Source organism: Festucalex cinctus, chromosome 3 (assembly GCF_051991245.1).
Source record: "Festucalex cinctus isolate MCC-2025b chromosome 3, RoL_Fcin_1.0, whole genome shotgun sequence".
Taxonomy (NCBI): Eukaryota; Metazoa; Chordata; class Actinopteri; order Syngnathiformes; family Syngnathidae; genus Festucalex; species Festucalex cinctus.
Window position 1 is genome coordinate 5,179,007 of NC_135413.1, and position 22,861 is coordinate 5,201,867.

The window sequence follows — 22,861 nt, forward strand, 5'->3', positions numbered from 1 at the left end:
GTGATGCGTTCAGGGACACTCCGTGAACGAGAGTGAAAGTGCTCTTTTTCTGTTGTATTGTATTTCTATGTGAATTTTGTTGTTTACTAAGAAGAAATGTTAAAACTAAACCACTATACGATCACTTTGTTAGAAATGTGTAACTGTTGTTTTATTTGATAATAGAGTAACTTTGTTATGTAAAGTGAGAGCTACGAGGAGTCTTGGCGTGATTCCGCTTGCCCGAGACCCAGCGATTCACCACTGCCTTGTATTGTCACACTGTGTTGCAGTGATCTCACATTAAAAGAAACTACAACTATCCACCTGAGTGTCTGTGATGCATGAAGCAACAGCGACGTGGTGCTGCATTTGCCACATCCAGTAGTGGCCCGTCACATTGGTGCCGTGACTCGTTGATCTCAGGTTGGTTCTCTACGTCGGACCGGGACCACAGCGCTGGAAGGCTTCTTCATTACAGCACTAGGTGGACAGTGTATTGGCTCATACACTGCAAGTTTTTTTTCCTGATCTGGTATATTTTTTTGCCGTGATTTTTTTTTTCTTTCCTTGTGCTGTTTTGTTTCGTAGCATATTTCAAGATGAGTTCTTTTCAGAGAACATCGAGTACACCTTTCAATAAGTGTATTGGCAGAGGTAGAGGGATTCCGGCTGTGTTACAGTTTAGCAGTCCTGTTGATAGTAGTGTAGTTCATGGAGTGGGGGAAAGACAGGATCGAGCTGAGGCCACTTTGGTTAGTGGGGGCAGAGTTCCTTCCCAGTGCCACCGTGATGTACCTACATTGAGCTCACAGGTTACTGTTGCACCCGCGACAGATTCCGTTCTACAGTCACCTGATGTAGTTGGTCAAATGAGTGACATAATAAGGCATGTAGGACAGCAGCTCGCAGATAGTATTGTTGCACGTCTTACTCCAGCACATAATGTTTCCACGCATGACACCTCAGTGGTACATGACACGCTTGTTGATACATCCACACAGAATCTAGACTCATCGCAAGTACTACTAGTGCCACATAGGAAGTTGAGGGACCCGCCAACTTTCAAGGGGGATGACACAGATACCGTGAATGTGCATGAGTGGGAAGAGCTGATGAGGAATTACATAAAGAGAGCGAAAGTTGCTCCTGAGCATCAGGGAGAAGAAATACTCATTCACCTCAGGGGTAGAGCCAAAGATGTTGTGAAAGTGAGCGCAAGGAACAGTGCAATTGATGTGACCCAGAATCCGGATGCTATTTATGGCCTTCTTCGTAAACATTTTGCTACTGTCCCTTGTTCACCTCTTCCCCTAGCAGACTTGTACACTACGCTACCAAAGGCTGGTGAGGATGCATATGACTACTGGTTGAGGCTCAACCATGCTGCTGACATTGCAACTAGCCGTCTCAGTGAACAGGGCAGACACTTGGAATGCTCCTCTCTTGATGTGACTCAAATGTTTATTAAGAATTGCCCGTCTAAAGAACTTTCCATGACATTCAGGTCGAAAACAATCGACAAGTGGTCAGCAATTGAGGTCCAGGCTATACTGGATGAGTACCGAACGGAGGTGAATTTGGCGGCTACTGCTGCGCCTGTGGTCGGTAGGAAGCCCAGTGAACATGTTTACGTGAACAATGTTGAGATGCTTCCGACAGCAGCAGTCCCTGTCGACAGTCAAGTAGGTCAGTCAACCAGAGCACCAGACTTCGCTGCTCTCGAACGTGTCATTTCTATGTTGGAGAGGGTTTTGATGGAGAAGGCTACCCCTTCCGTTACCCCTGTGTCCAGTAAACGTAAATCAAGACTCCCTATGGTTGAGGGACTGAATAATTTGCCATGTGCTGTCTGTGCCAGTGCTGAGCACTCTGCACTCGCTCATTGCCGTGAAAACAGACTGTGCTTTTTGTGCTACTCGTCCGATCACTCCAGACGCAACTGCCCTGCACAGGCGAAGTCCGCACCAACACCTCAGTCGGGAAACTAGTTGATCTACATCCAGGGGAGTACGATGTGGATTCAATTGGCGACCCTCCCAGTAGTTCTATAGCTGATTTTGATTCTGTCTTGGAGTCGCTTACTTCCAACATACCCCCAGGTAAAACTATAATCTTTCAAGGCACACACAGGATTCCGAAGTCGGACAGTTTGTTCTATACCACCGCCACTGTAGCAGATGTTTCCCTGAAAGCAATGATTGACAGCGGCTCTACAGGATGTACATTGAGTGAGTCAGCTGTGGCACGATTGTTGGAATCCAACCCAGACATGAAACGTTACGCTGCAGATGATGTTGTCATTATTGGATGTGGAGGTCATCGGTTGACACCTTCAGCTACCTGTGATGTGGAAATGGTGGTGTATGATTGCAAGTTGGCTGTGCCTATGTTTGTGGTCCCTGGACAGACAGATGACATGATTCTGGGTAGTAATGCTATCAAGAAAATTCTCCAGCTGTTAAGGAAGACTCAAGGATACTGGCGACTCGTGTCTGAGCCCAGTAGTGAAATTGACGATGACTCCCACCACTTTTTCTCGCTACTTTCCAACACAGAGAAATGGAGAGGCGAGGCTGTGCCTGACAAAGTCGGCACGCTGAAGTTGCGACAATGTGTGATGTTACAACCGGAAAGTGAGCATCTTGTCTGGGCTAAGCTCCCTGCCTCTTCACCGATGTCAGTTGGTAGCACAGTCATAATTGAACCGACTCAGTCAAGGTGCAGACCAAGAAAAGTTCTGGTTGGCAGAGTTATTGCACCGATGTGGGGCGATCGATGGTTGCCTGTGAAAGTCATCAACCCCACCAGTGAACAAGTCGTGCTGAAAAGGAACACCAAGCTGGCAGACGTGTTTCCCTGCGTAGCTGCCGAGGACCTGTCTCAGCCTGACAGCATCCAAGTTCTCTCACAATCTGTCACTGATGCTACAAAGCCGAGGTCCAATGATGAAATTAGAATGGCACTGGACAAGCTTGGACTGCATGATTTGGACTTGGATGCCTGTGCTGTGTCTGACATGTGGAGGGACAGACTTTGCCAATTAATTGAGAGACACGAGTCTATCTTCTCACGGAATCGGATGGACTGTGGAGAGGCATCTGACTTTGTGCACAAGATTCATCTGGTGGATGAGAGGCCATTCCGCCTGCCTTATCGGAGAGTGCCGCCAAGTCAATATGAGAAGCTAAGGATGGCTCTTAATGAAATGGAAGAAAAGGGCATAATTCGGAAATCCACCAGTGAGTACGCTTCTCCCTTGGTACTCGTGTGGAAGAAGAATGGGGATTTGCGCATCTGCACTGATTTCAGGTGGCTCAATGCAAGGACACTGCGAGATTCACACCCACTGCCCCATCAGTCTGATGCTCTTGCTGCACTTGGTGGAAACGTCTTCTTCTCCACCATGGACCTCACCTCAGGATTCTATAATGTGCCCCTTTTTGAGGAACACAAGAAGTTCACTGCTTTTTCGTCTCCCTTTGGCCTGCATGAATACAACCGGATGCCGCAAGGTCTATCGAACAGCCCGGCCACGTTCATGCGAATGATGCTTTCCATTTTCGGAGACGAGAACTTCACTAGCCTTTTGTGCTACCTTGATGATCTCATGGTATTTGGCCCAACGGAGCAGATAGCACTTGAACGGTTGGAGATGGTCTTCTCCCGCTTGAAGAATCATAATCTCAGGCTGGCTCCAAAGAAGTGCCACTTTCTTCGGAGATCAGTGAAGTTTCTCGGTCATGTTATCTCTGAGTCAGGAGTGCAGACGGACCCCGGGAAGGTTGAGGCCATAAACCAGGTGCAGGTTTCAGACTTGATGGACAGTGACGGCGTCACTCCTTCACAGAAGAGGGTTCGCTCTTTCTTGGGGATGGTGCTGTATTATCAGCATTTTATTGAAGATTGCTCAATCAAGGCCAAGAACATAGTGGCCGATGCACTGAGTCGTGAACCCTTCGTCCAGTCTTGTGTGAGTCATCGTCTGGTGAAAGAGCCATATCTGTCATTGCTGGAGGAGGTCAAAGGAGTTGTTAATGAGACAGTGCAGGATGCTTTCCGTTTGACTACCAACTGTCAGGCAGTTCATGCTTCTGGAGTTTCTGCTGATGGAGAAGTCCCCCAGAGACAAGCTCCCGGTCAGTCGTCCGGAAATGCTGTTGGTGCTGAGGAGGTGTCTGCAGTCTTGGATGCCCATCGGACTGGAGGTGTCTCCTGGCTACCGGGAGTAAGTCCATCATCGCTGCAGCTGCCCGAAGAGGACCCCTCTGTTGTCATTCCCCACAGCCAGTTACGCAATCTGCAGCAGCAGGATGCTACAGTGAGCAGAGTCCTCTACTATGTTCAGCGACATAAGAGACCAAGCGCACGCGAAAGAGCGGCCGAGTCTAGATGTGTGCTTGTCTTGTTGAGGCACTGGAAGAAGTTGAAAGTTCGTGATGGAGCTCTTTACAGAGTGAAGAAAGACCGCCTCATGAACCGGAAGATCTTTCAGTTTCTTGTACCTGAGTCTCTCAAACGGCAAGTTCTGCATGGTGTGCACGATGCTGCCGGTCATCAGGGCTGTTCAAGAACACTCTCTCTGGCCAGTGAACGGTTCTTCTGGACTGGGATGGAAAAGGACATCACGAGACATGTAAAGCACTGTCAGAGATGCATCGTGGGTAAGACCCCTGAACCTGACGCCCGAGCACCTCTTGAAAACATCCGTACTTCCTCCCCGATGGAGCTCGTGTGCATTGATTTCTGGACGGCAGAGTCGAGCGACAAGAAGACCACTGATGTCCTTGTTGTTACGGACCATTTTTCAAAGTTGGCTCTTGCCTTCCCCTGCAGGAACCAGTCAGCGAAGCAAGTTGCCCGCTGCTTGTGGGACAAGTTTTTCTGCATTTATGGGTTCCCCAAAAGGATCCATTCGGATCAGGGAGCTAACTTTGAGAGCAGGCTCATCAAGGATCTTTTGGAGATGGCTGGAGTGCACAAGTCCCACACGACGCCATATCATCCCATGGGCAACGGTATTGCGGAAAGATTCAACAGAACCCTTGGAAGCATGATCAGAACACTTCCCCCGAAGTCCAAGTCTAGATGGCCACAATTGCTGAACATGTTGACTTTCTGCTACAACTGCACAGTGCATGAGACCACAGGCTTCGCACCATTTTACTTGATGTTCGGCCGAGTTCCCCGCTTGCCCATTGACATAATGTTCCATCATGTCTTGGACAATGCCAATGTTGTCAGCCACAACGAATTTGTGAACTGCCTGAAGAGAGATCTCAATGAAGCCGCAAAGATTGCTCAAGAGCATGCAGCCAAGGAACAGACTCGTCACGCTCAAATCTACGACCGCAAAGTCAAGGGGTTGCAGCTAGCTGTTGGTGACAGGGTGCTGCTAGCCAACCGTGGCGAGAAGGGCAGAAAGAAAGTTGCGGATCGTTGGGATTCAACCCCATATGATGTGGTGTCTGTGAGGCCGTCGATCAATGTTTACAGGATCCGTGATGGCGTCACAGGCAGAGAGAAGGTCGTGCACAGGAATTTGTTGCTCCCAGTTGACTTCCTGACGTCCCCAGGGCGGGTGGAGTACCAATCAGATTCAGAGTCGCAGGTGGAAGCACATTGTGGGAGTGTCAAGAGCTCTGTATCTGATGATCAAGAAGATGCTCAGGAGCGCACTAAGGACTGGCTCATGCAATCACCAGCCCAGGCGGAGACAGAAAATGGGTGCATTTCCGATGAAGAAGACTCTGATGATGGCTGTCAAGAGGATGTGATTGAGGGAGGCCAACCGGTGGTACTGCCACACAATTCCCATGCTGAATCTGAGCACAGCCATGATATTCATGCACAAGTTGAACTTTTGACGGATCCGGTATTTGACACTACACATTTGACTTTTGACTCACCTGTTACCTTGTACATCCCTTCCCCAGTTGAGGTTGAGTTAGAGGAGGTAGTTTGCACACAACCACAAGACACACAGGGCTCTGTGGCTTTCACAAGGTGTGGTAGAAGTGTTAAACCCCCTAGTAGGCTTATATGTGAGATGTCGTCCTATCAGAGGGTTGGGGTGCCAGAATTAGTTTGGGTGTAGTAAAGCTACTGGGTATTGTGCGAGTCCGTTTTTGTTTTGAACGATGTGTTTGTGTAATTTTGTCACTGTTTGCTTGTTTTTTTTATGACTCGGGAGTTTAATACCTCCATTAAGAGGCGTAGATATGTGCAGTTATGAGAAATGTAAATGGCATTTCTAGTGGTCAGTGATGGGATTGGGATTTGGTACCATCCTATTCCTTCGCACTTCTTCGGGAAGAATTTCTGTAATTGACTTTATTTCGTACATTATGGCCTGTCAACCACAATTTGTTTGTCTTGTGTTTTTCAGTGATGTTGCCTCACTTCTGCATAATTTAAGGGGGGTGTATGTAACGGAGTGATATATTCAGTATTAAATTATGGCGGAAGTGACGCAATGGCACGCAGTGGGACTTGGAGGGCGGCCCCGTAGCGTTTGCTCAGAGCTACGAGGAGTCTTGGCGTGGTGAGTCGCATCTCGTGGGCGTCCGGATTAATTAATAATTATACTGTATTAATTTTGATTTGTTGTACTTATGATACTGTGTGGTGTGCTCACTTAGTTGTCTTTGATTGTTGTAAACCCACATAGCTTTTTCTGTTGATTCTAAAAGTAGCGTTTTGTCGTCCAAACTTTTGGCGGTTGATGTAACGTCCCAACGGTCGTTTGTTGTACAGATTCCGCTTGCCCGAGACCCAGCGATTCACCACTGCCTTGTATTGTCACACTGTGTTGCAGGTAAATGTTTTTCCTTTTGCTGTTTTATTTTTCATGGTGTCTGTTTTGTTTTCCTTGATTGTATTAATGGCTCGAGCTCACGACTCAGCGTGGGCGCCATTATTTTTGTATTTTGCCGTGAAGCACTTTACGTTGCTTGTGATGCGTTCAGGGACACTCCGTGAACGAGAGTGAAAGTGCTCTTTTTCTGTTGTATTGTATTTCTATGTGAATTTTGTTGTTTACTAAGAAGAAATGTTAAAACTAAACCACTATACGATCACTTTGTTAGAAATGTGTAACTGTTGTTTTATTTGATAATAGAGTAACTTTGTTATGTAAAGTGAGAGCTACGAGGAGTCTTGGCGTGATTCCGCTTGCCCGAGACCCAGCGATTCACCACTGCCTTGTATTGTCACACTGTGTTGCAGTGATCTCACATTAAAAGAAACTACAACTATCCACCTGAGTGTCTGTGATGCATGAAGCAACAGCGACGTGGTGCTGCATTTGCCACATCCAGTAGTGGCCCGTCACATATATATAAAATAAATAAATATATTTTGGAACAATCAAGCAAAGAAGCTTTGCTGACTTTAAGGATTTTCACCATCAAACACTGTAAGCTCTAACTGTACAGTTGCTATCAAATATATGAAATAAATGACAGAAGAATGACGATCGAGACACACCTTCTTATAAAGGCCGTTGGGAGTTAAGTCATGCTGTTGTTGTGGCAGTGAGTCCCCTCTACAGATCCCATAGCACATGGCAGCCACACAGAACCTGAGCAACCAAAAGATTGCATTTCAAACAATCTTGACATGCAAACATAAACAGGCACATTATGAGTCATTACAATTTTTGGACCATATACATACATAATTGCTACAATAATTCACCTGACACAGAAGTGCATGCGAAAGTGTGTGTTGCAGACAAATGCTGAGCTAAGAGCCTCTGAGACGGATACTGGGTCAGGCTGCCTCAGCGAAATCAGTTGCACTCCAGGACTTTGGGACATGGAGGCATGGAGATGGACCATAAGAGCTGCTAGACCGAGCATGTGTGAGCCACTCAGCACAGACGCCTTCAGAAATAGGAAATCTTATCAAACAAGTGTTTTTATAATCTAATGCAAATATTTAACACAAAATTATATAACATAGAAAATATGAGTTTCTGGCATTGTTCTTGCATTTAAAAATCTTCTAACTTTGATGTGGCAAATACTGCAATTTGTCTGTACAGCAGGGGTGCCCAAGTTCGGTCCTCGAGAGCCCCTATCCAGCCTTTTTTCCATGTTTCTCGCCACTAACACACCTGATTGTGATCAGGATCGTTATCAGGCTTCTGCCAAGCTTGCTGATTAGTCATTAGATTCAGCTGTACTGAATTAGGGAGACATGGAAAACAGGCTGAATAGGGGCTCTCGAGGACCGGACTTGGGCACCACTGCTGTACAGTATGTACATTAATGCTCCTTAACGCAGAAAATTCAATTTGAATCGCTAGCGCCACCTGTGGCAAAAAATGAAACTGCACACATCCTTCTTCACGTACACAATGTGCACAAGACGTCACATCCGCAGATAGAGGGTGAGAAATTCGAACCTGAATCAGTCTGAAAACTATTAGCCAGAGGCTTGCAGGAGTGCCCAATGTGAACAGCTTAGGAAACGTTTAAGTCAGATATGGTCTAATAAAAAGGCTATTGTTGAGCTATTTTTGGCCAAATTGTTACAAAGAGCAGCTATTAATTGCCACTGGATACCCAAAAGTTTATTGCCCTAAAAGTGGTACAAATTGTTGTTTTGCTTTTTCTTTTCTTTTTTTTTTTTGTAACAATATATTTGAAAAGTCAAACTAAAACCAACATTTTATACGATGCAACTATTAATTTAAACAATGCTAGTAAAAAACCTTGGGTGAGACTAGAACTCAGCAAACACCTAATTATCTCATCAGTACGTATTTGCCATAGAATAAATTGATTGCAATACTTCAGCAGTGTACAGGGGTACAACAAACAAGGTATATTCGGACAAATAAAATCAGAAAAGATTATACAGTATGCTTCTACAGCCTCTCTTGTGTCCTATTGTCATTTGCATTGCTCCAGTCTCATGTAATTTACAAACTGCATTAAAAAAACAAAACAAAAAACAACAACAATGGTATGGAATAAAGAGAGCAAAACTTTGTTTTGACACCAAAATGAGGGTCTTTGTTTTCTCAAGTGGATACAAGCAGACATCTGCATACCTGGTTATGTAGCAGATGCCAAAGTCTGTGTAGGAGGCAGGACAAAAACTGTGTGCTACAAACTAATACACTGACAAACCTGGAGGCCCACATAATCTGCCTGGAGAGACAAACACAAATGTGATTGCATAAATGAATTTGACTGAGACAACAAATTCAGAGCCTGTCTAATGCCATGTGTTATGTCAGCCTTATTGAGTCTGACACACTTCTGAAAAGAAGTGTGTTAAAATTACCTTTAATTGTGTAATAGTAAAGACCCTGTAAAGTGAATTCTGAGATTTGTTTCTAAATATATTATACACGTTTGAAAAGAGTTGCTGAAAACATGTTCAAACACTGAGGACTGTGTAGTACCCACTTCGGGGATACACCATTTGCATTAACGTTTTCCCCACTACGGTCTATATATATATATATATATATATATAGTGAGGAAAATCTGTATTTGAACACCCTGCAATTTTGCAAGTTCACCCACTTAGAAATGATGGAGGAGTCTGAAATTTTCCTCAAATGTGCATGTCCACAATTTTAAATAAAAAAATTTAAAAAAATCAAATTGTGTGATTTTTAAAGAATTTATTTGTATGTTAGTGCTGAAAATAAGTGTTTGAAAACATGAGAAAAGGTTAATATTTGGTACAAAAGCCTTTGTTTACAATTACAGGGATCAAACATTTCCTGTAGTTCTTACCAGGTTTGCCCACAATGCAGGAGGAATTTTGGCCCACTCCTCCATACAGATATTCTCTACATCTCGTCAGGTTTCGGGGATGTCGTTTAGGAACGCAGAATTTCACCCTTGTGGAAAATGTCTAACATTTTGTCCTTTTGTCTTTGGTTTTGGCAATACTGGCCATTCTAGTCTGACAGATTGTGAGGTGCACATGTGTTTTTATGTACCTAACAACCTGAAAATGGTGCTGCTCAGGTAGATTAATAAGTGGATCGAAGTTGGACTATTTGAAAGTGGTCTTTGAGGGCCAGGATTTTTGCTATTTGTCACATGTTCAGATACTTATTTTCAGCACAAACATCCAAATAAATTATTTACAACAAACATGCAATATGTGAAAATGCACCTAGCTATGAGGAAAATTTCAGACCCCTCCATAATTTCTAAGTGGGTGAAATCGCAGGGTGTTCAAATACTTATTTTCCTCACTGTTTCAACTGGGCATCTTTGTTTCATCTGTGGCTATCCGGCAGAAGTGCAAGTTGTTACACTTGTGATGTATAATAACTTTATGGTGAGAAGAAGCCTGAATGGCCATAAAATCCAAATACTACTGTAGTGTGGCAATTGTGATATTTTCAGAGATTGAAGGGGACATGAGTAGAGATGTGCCTGTGAATTTCGCTGACGATTCAAAGCATTTTTGTGTCATTAAGTGACATTTAGTTTTTGTATGTACATCTACATCTACTACTTTACATTCACAAAATTCCTAGGAAGTTACAATGTCTCATCATCACTGGTATTTGTAGAACAGGTCTGTGGGCTACTCGTGATGGTGTGCTCCTTATCTGGTGCCCACAGGCACTATGTTGGTGAGCCCTGTACTTTGTAAAAACACAAATGGGTGTGTATTGTGTGTAGTGCTGCAACAATTCAAGTAACATTTACTGTATTTCAATGTTCTAAAAGGATTGCTCACTTATTTGGAGGGAGTGCTTTGGAAGCATCTAATATGCACTGGCAAAAGTGTTTTAAAATCACGTCGACAACCTGAGGATGAGAAGGAGAGGAGATTTGCAAGTAACATGAAGAACAAATGCATAAGAGCAGCAAACTGATAAAAGAGCTTCAACAAGAGCTGATTTCAGTCCATACTTGCAAGTGGAGCTCTGGCAATGAAAGCATGTCAGTTTTCAGTTTGATGACTTTCTTTTCCGAAAGGTCATCAGGAAGACCAGGAAAGATGAAGCTCAGAGTGTTGGAGATCTTTGACAGGTGAGCTGACATATCTGATGGAACATTATGGTCAACTTTAGATCAGGAATATCCTACTTGATTGACATCCCCTCAAAATTAACATTTTCCAGTTCAACACCCACCATGTGTGTTCTTGCATCTCTTGTATTAAATTTGAAACCCATGTGTGAAAGAAACCCAGAAATTAAAACCACAATCAAGCCTGACTGAACGACAAATGGTGCAGCCATTACCCAGAGACCACCAGGACGTCATTTTCATCAGGGCCAACGCCATAATTCATGGACAAGATGCGCTGTGCTGTTATTTTTTTCAATCCAGGACATTGAATAATCTAAATTCTGTGGTAATGTTAAAGTGCTATTAACTCATACAGACAATATTTGGTTCGATGTAATGTTTTGGGTTTTCTTTTTTGTATGCAAACAGAGATGTCAAGACCTACACTGTAATTATACCTAAAGTAATTTGGTACAACATAGTGTATGGAGAGCATCAGAACGCGATGCAGGCTTGCACAGTTCACATCGCAGGGTGTCCACATATTAATTTGCCTAATGCGCAGATGAGTGGCTAACTGTTTGCGATGGGTTCTAGTTGGGTTCAGAAGCATCATGCAGTGTGAACAAGCTGTAAAATGCAACTTAAAGTGCTACGGAAAGGTCTCTCCCATACAGAATTTGATGTCTTATACCCAGTAAACAAAAAAGAAAAAAAGAAAAGCATTCACCAGTGTGAACCTACCGTCATCATTTCCATCCAAGACAAGCTTTCTTTGCACCTGCAGCTGAAGTTTTATGATATGCAGAGGATCAACATGACTCTCCTCACATAAAGTATTCCCTGTAATCACAGCATGTGCAAAAGTAAAACATCAAACATTTTCACATAATTGTAGTTTTGTGTGCATGTGTGTGTTAAATTAAAGATGACCCACTTTCTTGTTGTCTTAGTCTCTGACAAGATTCCATGTATGATGAATACTGTGCTGCAGGAATCTTATCTGCTCTAAACACAACAATAAAAACAATTGTCTAAGCAATTATCATAGCTCAATGTCAATTCTCAACTACATCAATAAATAAGAATATTAAACTACTACATAAACAATGATTAATGATTAGAAAAAAAAATGTGTTGGCTTTTCATAAAATAAACAGATATGTGCTTTTCAGGGCTGATACCAATACAAAGTAGTTAAGGAGGCTGATAACCGATATATGGATATACCAACTTTCAATAAGGAAAAACAGCATAAAAAAAAATAAAAAAATCCAACAATGACAATTATTATTGTTGAAATGTCTTTAAGCATATTTAGACAACAGTTGGATGGATGGATAGCTTTGTTTTTTAGAATGTCTTCTTAAAGTGCAACTCACCCCCCAATCAGACTCCTGTTCCACCCCTCACGATTATTTGAAAACAGCGCTCAATGGAGGTAAGCTTGTTAGTGAGGAGAGAGTTGGGTGTGATCTGGCTCTGATTAACAGCAACAGTGAAAACTACGATCTAAATAATTTCTATTCTACCACAGGCTATGCTAAATAAACTAACCAAATGCTATGCTAATAAATCACTAACCTGAAAATCGATATAAAGATTATTCATCAACATTACAATTTCTACAAATAAAAACTTAAAACAAATAAAAAGCTCTGTATTGTTCTCTACAGTAAATAACGTTTTCCAAAATTTCTAAATATCTGAAATGCAAAATTTTCACTTATTTTTGGTTTTAATTTTAAAAAATCAGCAGCATCTATTATAAAGTAAATAACATTTTTAAATGCTAATAGTTACCTGAAGTTAACATCTGGAAGTGAGCATTTTCCGGAGTATAATAGATATAGTAATATTTTCATTTATTTATTTTTTAAGGTAGTAATAGTTTATAATTTTTTTCTCATCAGGATAGTAATTAAAATAATGTAATATAAAAAAAAAATATGGAAAAACAACAAAAACAAACTCCAGGTAAAGGGCTTTTCTCATACAAGGCAAAAGGACTGGTGCTGGAGCACCACTAGAGGGTCCATTTGTGCATGTGCCAAACCCCCTATCATTTTTTTAACTACCTGTCTGCGACCTACCCATATTGAATCTGCAACCCACTTTTGGGTGTTGACCCACCAGTTATGAATCACCTATTTATTGTGTGTTGCTTTCAATTCAGTGAAGTGGCTGGGGAGAGGGACATTTCATGAAGTACTGAGAATAAATATTTGGAAATAATGAAAACAAAAAGACACCCATAAAATTTCAAGTTAACACAACTTGCATTAAAAAGAACAGTAAAGAGCCAACTCCTCACCTTTTCAGGGCTTCGATGAAGCTCATTTGAGTGTCTGCTTTTACAGGAAGCTAAAATTGTCAAAAGCAAATCCACATCATTCTGAGGCATCTGAGATATATCCCGAGACATTCTAATATATAAACTATGTTCACTAACTATGGATGAATAAAAGTAATTAAATAGAAAGAATGTGATGGGGAAATTGTCAAGTGATTACAACTAATCCTAAAGTTATGTAGTATTGTTAGACAAGGCCAAAATAATTAGTCCTCTTCATGAAATAGAATTTAAACCCTTATTTTTGCCAATTACATAACCATAACCCCCCTTAAGTTGCTACACTATCTTAGTGGAAGCCTGGAAGGGATTGTGTGTCCCCAAAGACCTGGGAGCTCAAGTTGTCAGGGGCTTGATGCTGTATACTGCAGCGAGACCTCCTGATACAGCCGTTTAGTCCTTGCACAGCTGGTGTCAGATTTTGGTCCACATTAGCAGCAGTAAGCTGTCTTGTACATTATTTCAGTGAGGGTTGCACCCCACAAAGGCTTCCCTTTGTTCCGGATTCTATTCATAACCTTCATTAACAGAACTTCTAGGTGCAGCCGAGGTGTAGCTCAGTACCTAAGTATCGCATGTTTTCTTTTTGCTGATAGTAATAATGTTTCTGCTAGTTCCATCAATGTGTGATCTTCAACGCTCACTGGAGCAGTTCACAATTGCTTGTGAAGTGGCTGGGATGAGAAACAGCACCTTCAAAAACATGCTCCTTAGCTGGAAAAGGGTGGAGTGCCCTCTTGGGTGTGCAATCCTGCCCCAAATGGAGGAGTTTCAACTTCAAAGTACGGTACCTTGGAATCTTATTGACAAATGTGCTAAGGTGTGCATCTACAGTGATACACACTCTGCATCACTCTGTTGAAGAAAAAGCTGAGCTGGAAAGCAGAGCTCTCACTTTATGTTCCCACCCTCACCTATTGGCAAGAACAAGACCCTGGGGTATTTCTTGTCTCTCTTTTTATAGTGAAGTATCTCCTTTTGTTTGAGTGTTGGTGTGCGCAATGCGCACGACAGGCTTTTTGCCTGTGGGTTTTGATTGCACTGTAAAATGTGTAAAATATGGGCATTACGCTGTTTAAAAAACTGCTTCCATTATATCTATGTACTGTATATGTGTATAAATGATTGCAGATATACATTGTACAATGCAAATGCTCAATAAAAAGGGATTATACACAATGAATAAATCAAGACAAGACTCACCACTCTTGGTCTGAGCAGAGCAGGAAGGAACTGAGTGAGAAAATATGTCCGACGGAAGATACTGTGAGGACAAGATTGCTTTACTTTAAAAACAATACTTTATTACTGTATTATCTTCTTTTTTACTTTTACCATTACATAACTGATACAAGAGAATTAAAACATGGCATGTATACTAATAAAAAAAAAAAATAGGTGAAAAGCTAAAGAGACTATAAATACCAAAAAATCATTTATTGTGACAAATTTACTTGTACAATTAAGAGTACCTGGCCTCCATAACAGTGGCAGAGATTTTTCCTGTACTCTCAAAAAGAGATGAGGCTTTCTCCACATCCTGTATAGCCTGGCACAGTAGCCCACACATAAACACACATATATGGGAAAAACTTTATCAAGTCCATCTCACCCCCTCACTGCCAATAACACATCTGTTCAACCACAAGATGTCACTGTACCTGGAATGGTGCATCTCCCGCACTCGAAATATCCTGATAGAGACCCATATTCTCTAGTGATTCCTGAAAAAGCAGACATTTCACATTCAAAACCATTGCTAGAAAACAACGAATGTGATAAATATTGAATGCCACAAAATTATTCCCTCCCCTCTGAATTTTACCTTGAAATCAGCAAGTCTCGTCTTGGCCAAGGAGACATACTCCATCAGGAGGCTGCGGTATTTCACAGGTACATACGGAGGGTGGAGGAGGTGCACCTTACAGGCAGAAATTGGACATTTTTTCCCGTTTTATTTTGACACATTTTTAATTTGCACTATTCACAACAACCTCACATGTAAATTGACTGGTCTTGTACTTTGAAAAGCCGTAAAATGTCTAGCAAAATGTGCTTTATGTTTATCTGATGTGTTCAGGGTTTACCAATAAATTCTGGCTTCATGTACCACTTAACGTGCATCAGATTACCTTGAGGTACTGTGGAGGTTCAAATGGAACCAAGTCAGACAAAAACTTGAGCAAAAACACCAGAGATTTCTTGCTGGTAGCGTGGAAGCCACTGGCCCCACCAAAAGACTCCTGTAACAAAAAAAGAAAACAAAACCGATATAAAAATCATATTTTGTGATATGAGATGATGACTTTTAAAGTACCGGCACATAAAGATTCAAATATAGAGTAGCAGGGGTCACCAACCTTTTTAAAACTGAGAGCTACTTTTTGAGTAGTGATTAAGGTATCTAAAATGGCTACCAGTTTGATACACACTTCTGAAATAACACGTGTTATTCATAATTCTCAACAATGATTTAACAGCAACACTTTAATTATAAAACTTTCTGCAAGTTTATATTTTTAATAAATGATCACTTGCATCTCTCACTGGTGAGCAAATTTTAGAACGGGCCCGTGGTCATTGGGAACGACTTGGTGCCCAAAGGTACCATGTTGGTGACCATTGAAATATAGCATATGAGGTGACAAATTTTATGTACAGTACAGGGCTTGTTTTAATGTATATTCTAGGGATGTGAATTGCCTAATACCTGACGATTCGATCCGTATCACGATTCATAGGTCACGATTCGATTCGATACCGATTAATCCCGACATGAAGTCGATTGTTACGATTTTTTTTTACTCAATTTAGAAAATACCATTCAGTAAACTTGTACATGTACACTGTAAGATTTGTGTGAAAATTTATTATTTATTGATCTCAAACTTCAGTGTTATAACTGTGAGCCATGTATTTAAATATTGAAATAAAATATTAAGGCTTAATGTTCCATTAATATAACATTCTTCCATGCTTAATGTGTGAAAGTTAGTCGTTTTGTTGAATATTTTTTCATCAAAAATGGATGTTAAAAAATCTATTCGGCTGCCTATTGAATCGATTCGAGAATTGCGTGCTGTAGTATCACGATATATTGCCGAATCGATTTTTTTTTAACACCCCTAATATATTCCATGTAAGTCACAAGATATTAACAACATTCATGATTCATGCAAAACAGAACCCGGGAAGAATACTGAACCTTGAACCAGTCGGTGTAAGAAGGGAAGATGGCAGGTCCTTGCAGTGCCCCCTGTCGTGCCAACAAGAATGCTGTTATCATGCTCTCCAAGTCATAACCATCAAATGCACAAGTCAGCAATCTGGACAGAAGCACTGAGAGGAGATGGTGTAAACATCAGACACAACCACAAATGACCAACATATGTTGAAAACAAAATTACAATGACAGGCACAACAAAAACAGAAAATAAATTACATAGAATTTCAATATTTATAAACACGCAAGATAAATTGTTAGTACTCTTCTGTAAAACCAAGAATAACTTACAGAAAATGACAAATTAATATCACTAATTGTTAATAATAACAGAACAAGCTGATAACATATGATTAAAGGTAATTTGAGAACATTTGTAATTTCAGAAGTGTGTCTCAAACTGGTTATCCTTCACACTAATTAGTAGCCAAGAAGCAGCTCTCAGCTTCAAAAAGGTTGGTAACCACGCCTCTATAATCACAGTACACAATCATTAATAAACTAACTAAACTAAACTAAACAATGTGTATTTCTTTTGTTTTTAAATGCTTTTAAATGTTGTACTTCTAATTATGACTCGCACTTGTGTCCCACCGTCCTGCATGCCGTCAAACCGTTTCCCTGCTGCTTGGACTCTTTCTTCTTGTCCAGTCCTCCCCGACGACCTGTGCCATCGGTCGGACTGCGTTCTTGGTGAGAGCACACGTTGATTGGGCGGAGTCTGGTCGCCATTAGACTTGTGTGGCCACTCGCCCGGTTCAAGACACAGGACTAATTTATCTGATAATCTGGCATCGCGACCATCGTGAACAATAAAAAAAAAAGTTTGAGCTTGGCACACAATATCAGCCTCTTTGGAGGGCTGAAAACAAGTGGATTATTCTGTTTATTATTCCATGGATGCAATATAAATCTGAATACTGCCTTTAGACTAGTGCAGACACATAGAACAAAGTCCTGCAGAGAAAAAAAATTGACTCGACTTCCACTAAGCATGATTATCTTCCTCAAGACTACAATGGCTCCATTAAGTGTTACCTCTCAAACTGGATTGCGCAGAAGGATTGTACACCAGGAGTGTGGAGAGGAAGCACAGGACATGTTTCCAGCTGACCTCACGGGTCTCTAAAACCTGCTGCAGGTGATGTAGCAGCTGTGTCACACTGAAGACCACAGTTAACTTTAAAAAAAAACAACAACAACAAAACTTAAGAACCAACCATAGTAAGTCCAACAAACATTGTCATTTGCACAAATACAGTACATTGTTAAGTTGCTATTGATACAAAACTAGCCCGTATAAACTGACATTTGATGGAAAATTCATACAATCATAGATTGATACATGAACTGTATTGTTACGTAACTCACACAATTGACTTGCTCATCTAATGACTGTTGAGTATGTTTGTGGATGGGGGGGATAGCTCATCCTCCATCTTCCATTAAACCAGAGGATGATGGAACCAAATTTCACTATCTTCCCGGGATAATGTAAAACACGCATTCTGAGAATCTGGTTAATGTTATAAAAGAAAAAGAGAAAAAATGCTATTATATGCAGCTCTTTACTTTTGTTGTACTGCCTGCACTGGGCTCAGTTTTTCTCTAAATAACCAAAGGGCTTATTTGAACAACGTTCAGAGTTTCCAAACAATATGAGAGAAACAGTGCGTATATCATATATCAGCTGTGTTGGAGAAGGGAAACATCTGAAACCTGCAGGACTCCAGCCCTCGAGGACCGAGTTTGCCCACCCCTGTGCTGTATAAGGAGCCTTCCCGAACATTTTCAAATTGCAAATTTCGCTATCGTGTGAGACTCACACTCACCCTACGGAAAAGAGACGTTAGCAGCGGACTGGCTTTTGCAAAGGTCCACTTGTTCTGGACAGCAATTGCATCTGACACTAAAGAAATAGTTAGCAGAATTCATATTTCAGTTGCACCCAAATTGTACTGTGAATCTTATTCAGATGCTAGAACTAGTAAAACTGCATATGATTCATTTTTAAAAGCAATACTAAATCAATATAGTGGGTCAGCTGCATGTATTTACCTGCAAGTTGAGACTTGTATGTGAGGATCTGTGTAAGCGAGTGTGTGAAAAAGTTCTGAAGGGTGTCTGGAGAAGCTGAAGCGTCACACAATGAGGTATCAAATAGCTGACACCTGCATCAAATACAGCACATAAAACAAGAGTGAGAAAAAAAGCTACATCAGTCATTACACCCAATAAAGAATTTTGGGAAGCAATTATTTCCTTGAATACTTATAAACACACATAATGGCAAACAAATACAAATATATTCAGGAATGAAACAAATAAAAACAAAACCATCTTTCAGTTGCAGTATCAGATAACGTCTGTATTGAATTCCTATCCACAGTGTCCAGAAGCCCTGAAGGGAAAAACACACATACACATACTTTAAAAATGAAATTAATAATTTATTTAAAAATAATTTAGACAAAATAATTTATTTAGACCTACATGAGTAAATCAAAGTACAGCCATAGAAATATAACACATATAATATAGAAAAAAACTATTCATTAGTGATTAATAGTTCTGTTGTGGTCATTGATAAATGTCATAGATGCACAAGTTAATTAGGTTTACCTTTTTGTCACTGTTTTCAAAAGTCTGCGTTACAGCTAATTGCTGGGATCATTTAACAGATTAATAGATTCATACCAGCGGCAGCGGAGCCACAGAATGGAACAAGGGCAGCCATGCAAAGAGATCATCGCCAGATTATGCCTAATAATATGCAGACAACAACTGTGTGCTCACGAGCGCTAACTTTATCATATAAGTTTTACGACATTGCGCACCGACACCAAGACGGTTTACAACACGATGGGCCCCATAGTATGGAGCCTTTTCACTAAAGGTTTGCGTCGCCTTCGCACGGCGCTAACCAGTTAAAATGGAGCAATCCGGGAGCGCCTAATTCATTAAACACGCGCAGATGGGGAAATCCGTCACTAAGTGCGCGGCCAACCAGATTGTGCCACGGTGGGCCGGTGTTATTTGTGCATATGTAAATTAGGTAATTTGCATACATTTGACACAAAATATGCCCACCCCAATGCAAATGAGACTCATTGATATGCAACGTCTAATTCACTAACGCCAGCGCAAATAGCCACACCGCGTTTGCGTGACGCAAATAACGTTTTTGGAAAGCATGATGTAATAACCTGCCTCAACCTCGATCCTGGGATCATGACAGCAGTGCATGCCATTTGCGGCACAACAAACGCGGCTGATCACACAGACAGAAGGGTGTTCTCAAAAAATCGATTCGGCAATATATCGTTGCGGGCCTCATTACAATACACGTATCGATACGCAGGCGTCAGAATTGATATTGCTTGTTAACTTTAAATAGGCAGTTAACGTTTGCCTTTGCAGCTTGCATTGTACCTAAAAAATAAAAACCAGCAGCGTCTTTGAAGTTAATTGCCTTCAATTAATGCAAAATAGCTCACCAGTGATTGGACACTGTGTCTTGCTAAGAAAAATTAAAGCAGAGGAAGAATGTCAACCTTTATTTACTTATAAACTTAACATGGCACGTGTGTTAATGTACCAAATTTTGTATATTTTGTTGGAAAAAACGAAATAAAATGTGTCTTATGTGGGATACATATGTATCGCAACACGTATCGTATCGTTGCCCCTGTATCGTGACACGTACCGTATCGTAAGGTTGGCGGCAATACCCAGCCCTAACAGACAGACAGACATATATATGTATATATATATATATATATATATATATATATATATATATATATATATATACATATATATATACACATATACACATATAGAGAGACAGAGAGAGAAAAAGAGAGAGGGAGAGAGAGAGAGAGAGAGAGAGACAGAGAGAGAGAGAGAGAGAGAGAGAGACAGAGAGAGAGAGAGAGAGAGAGAGAGACAGACAGAGAGAGAGAGCGAGAGAGCGAGAGAGAGAGAGCGAGAGAGAGAGAGAGAGAGAGAGAGAGCGAGAGAGAGAGAGAGAGAGAGAGAGAGAGAGAGAGAGAGAGAGAGAGAGAGAGAGAGAGAGAGAGAGAGAGAGAGAGAGAGAGAGAGAGAGAGAGAGAGAGAGAGAGAGAGAGAGAGAGAGAGAGCTCCAAGCCGTCAGTTTTGTGGCCGTGTTTGCGCCGGTGTATGATTCGAGCAATATCCTGAGTGAATAGGTGGCTAACTGGGAGCAGACTGCGGGTGCAGTTGTGGTGCAATATTTCGCGTTATTACCAGACGCATTCTTCGTAAATATACCCCTATGTCGTTACTCTTATAACACTTGTTGGAATACAGCATCCAACCGGTCTTGCATACCATAAAATAATATTAAATAATATTTAATTTTGAATGAAACCTCTGCCTTGCTTTTTATGAACACTTGAGGCCTACTATGCTATTGCATTTTAATGTTGGTCATAGTATATTTTAGGTGGCACTTGGTGTAAAAAGTTTGAGAACTACTGGTGTAGACGGCTTTCTGCCACCAAAATGTCGGGTCGGAGGACATACCATCGCAATACCATTGTCGATACCAGATGTAATTGCGTTCGCTGACATTTTTTTCTCCGTTCACCTTAATCATTTGTTTTTATATACTATACAGATTTGCAAGTCACCGAATGACCATCGCGGTACACATATCTCTGTGCAGAATGGTAATGGTCAGTCAAATTCCCAAACAAGCGCAGTGAGGCATGAAAATTAGGATGTCAATATTTCCACATGCATCGATAACGGAAATAGACCCCAAAATGTTTGATCTTCTAACACTTTCTACTGTTCCACTTCTACTAGAAATGTGAGCGTTTTGGAGCTCTGTACATCAAATTTACTGTATTATAGCAAAGAAAGTAGCTAATGATGTGTGAGGAATGACTCACAGAAGAGCATGTCATCCAGGACTGAAATGCAGAGCAGAATGCACTTCTTCGCCACTGCTGCTGGATTCTGACTCGACTGGAAGCCCACGCCAACCAATGCACCTAAGATAGCTAACGGAAAGAAGTTTTTAATAAATGTTCTGTTGTCAGAGTATAACAAATGGCTTAACAGGAAAACTTTTGAATCTTCATTTTCACACCCCACGCTGTTTCTGGTTAGTGTTACAACTAGGGCTGTCAAAGTTAAAGCCTTAATAGATTAATTAATCACAGAAAAATGTTGCATTAATCACGTATTAACGCATATTAATCGCATTCTTTTTTTTTTTTGACCGCACTTGAGCCTTGAACGTAACCGCGGATGATTACGTTGAAGGCTGCGTGGGTCAGTGATGACGTCAATGCACGGCATTTCCTACACCTGTTGTTCCAAAATGAGCGGGATGACTCCAGTTGGTGTGCTCAGTGGCAAATTTCGCTTTAAAAAAACACCCCGACGGGACTTTAGATAAAACAAAAGTAATTTATGTTTAATTAATAATTGCTGAATTGCACCCAATTGATATGATGCTGTTACGTTTTGAGCAATACACGCATGCATGCAATTGCGTACATGCATTCAATGTTTGCAAATGACATTCAGATAATAAAATGACTTAATGTCAAAATATTACGGTATTTTGTATTTATTTTAAATTACGTGAATACGCAAGTAATTTAGCTGATTAATTGTGATTAATCAAAATTAAAAAGTGTGATTAATCAGATTAAAATTTTTAATCGTTTGACAGCACCAGTTACAACATACAGGCACAATACTTGCACTGCCACTCTTGTGCCTCTCAATTGCGCGTTCTCGTTGATGGATGTGAGTGTGTATGGTGTCTCAGCTTTCTGAAGCACTCTGAGAACTGAGAGACCCTACACACTCGCACCCATCAACCGGAATGCACTGAGGGGGAAAAGGGTGGCAGTGCAAGAACACGGCCTATTATGTTGCAACAGTAACCGGAAACAGCGTGGGTGTGTGACTTATGGAAGTCGTAAGTCCCATAGGGGTAATTTTATTTCCATTTTAAATTAGGCAAGTAATTAACTGATTATAAAACGAGTATGGGCATGTACGTGCAGTGGATACATTTTCTTGAAGATGTCCTCATAACATTAAATGTCGAAAAAATTAACACATAACAGGTGCTCTTTAAATTAAACAATTTAATTTAATTTAAACAAAGCCCATTATAGCATGTGCCTTGTGAATAATTTTATGTATGTTGTGACACTGGACACATCTAATCCTAGAAGCAGTATTAAGTACATATTGTTCATCTGCTTAGTATTTTTAATTATACATTTTGTTGCGTTTTTATTATACCATGTATTACTA

At 41.0% G+C, this 22,861-nt stretch overlaps 1 protein-coding gene across 4 annotated transcripts in view; it reads right to left on the reverse strand.

The window, feature by feature from the left end:
• Positions 1–22,861, reverse strand: part of fanca (FA complementation group A) — a 58,436-nt gene that overhangs the window by 23,655 nt on the left and 11,920 nt on the right. For all 4 annotated transcript variants that reach the window (XM_077515529.1, XM_077515528.1, XM_077515527.1 and 1 more), the window contains exons 8-26: positions 21,475–21,585; positions 18,893–18,956; positions 18,614–18,726; positions 18,388–18,464; positions 17,594–17,735; positions 16,538–16,671; positions 15,465–15,575; positions 15,158–15,253; positions 14,994–15,056; positions 14,805–14,881; positions 14,536–14,596; positions 13,294–13,343; positions 11,917–11,987; positions 11,724–11,822; positions 10,878–11,011; positions 10,702–10,772; positions 9,041–9,140; positions 7,678–7,865; positions 7,468–7,561 (exon numbers count right to left, since the gene is read on the reverse strand). In XM_077515529.1, coding sequence (XP_077371655.1) covers positions 7,468–7,561; positions 7,678–7,865; positions 9,041–9,140; positions 10,702–10,772; positions 10,878–11,011; positions 11,724–11,822; positions 11,917–11,987; positions 13,294–13,343; positions 14,536–14,596; positions 14,805–14,881; positions 14,994–15,056; positions 15,158–15,253; positions 15,465–15,575; positions 16,538–16,671; positions 17,594–17,735; positions 18,388–18,464; positions 18,614–18,726; positions 18,893–18,956; positions 21,475–21,585 — 1,856 coding nt within the window. The remainder of the gene's footprint in view (positions 1–7,467; positions 7,562–7,677; positions 7,866–9,040; positions 9,141–10,701; positions 10,773–10,877; positions 11,012–11,723; positions 11,823–11,916; positions 11,988–13,293; positions 13,344–14,535; positions 14,597–14,804; positions 14,882–14,993; positions 15,057–15,157; positions 15,254–15,464; positions 15,576–16,537; positions 16,672–17,593; positions 17,736–18,387; positions 18,465–18,613; positions 18,727–18,892; positions 18,957–21,474; positions 21,586–22,861) is intronic.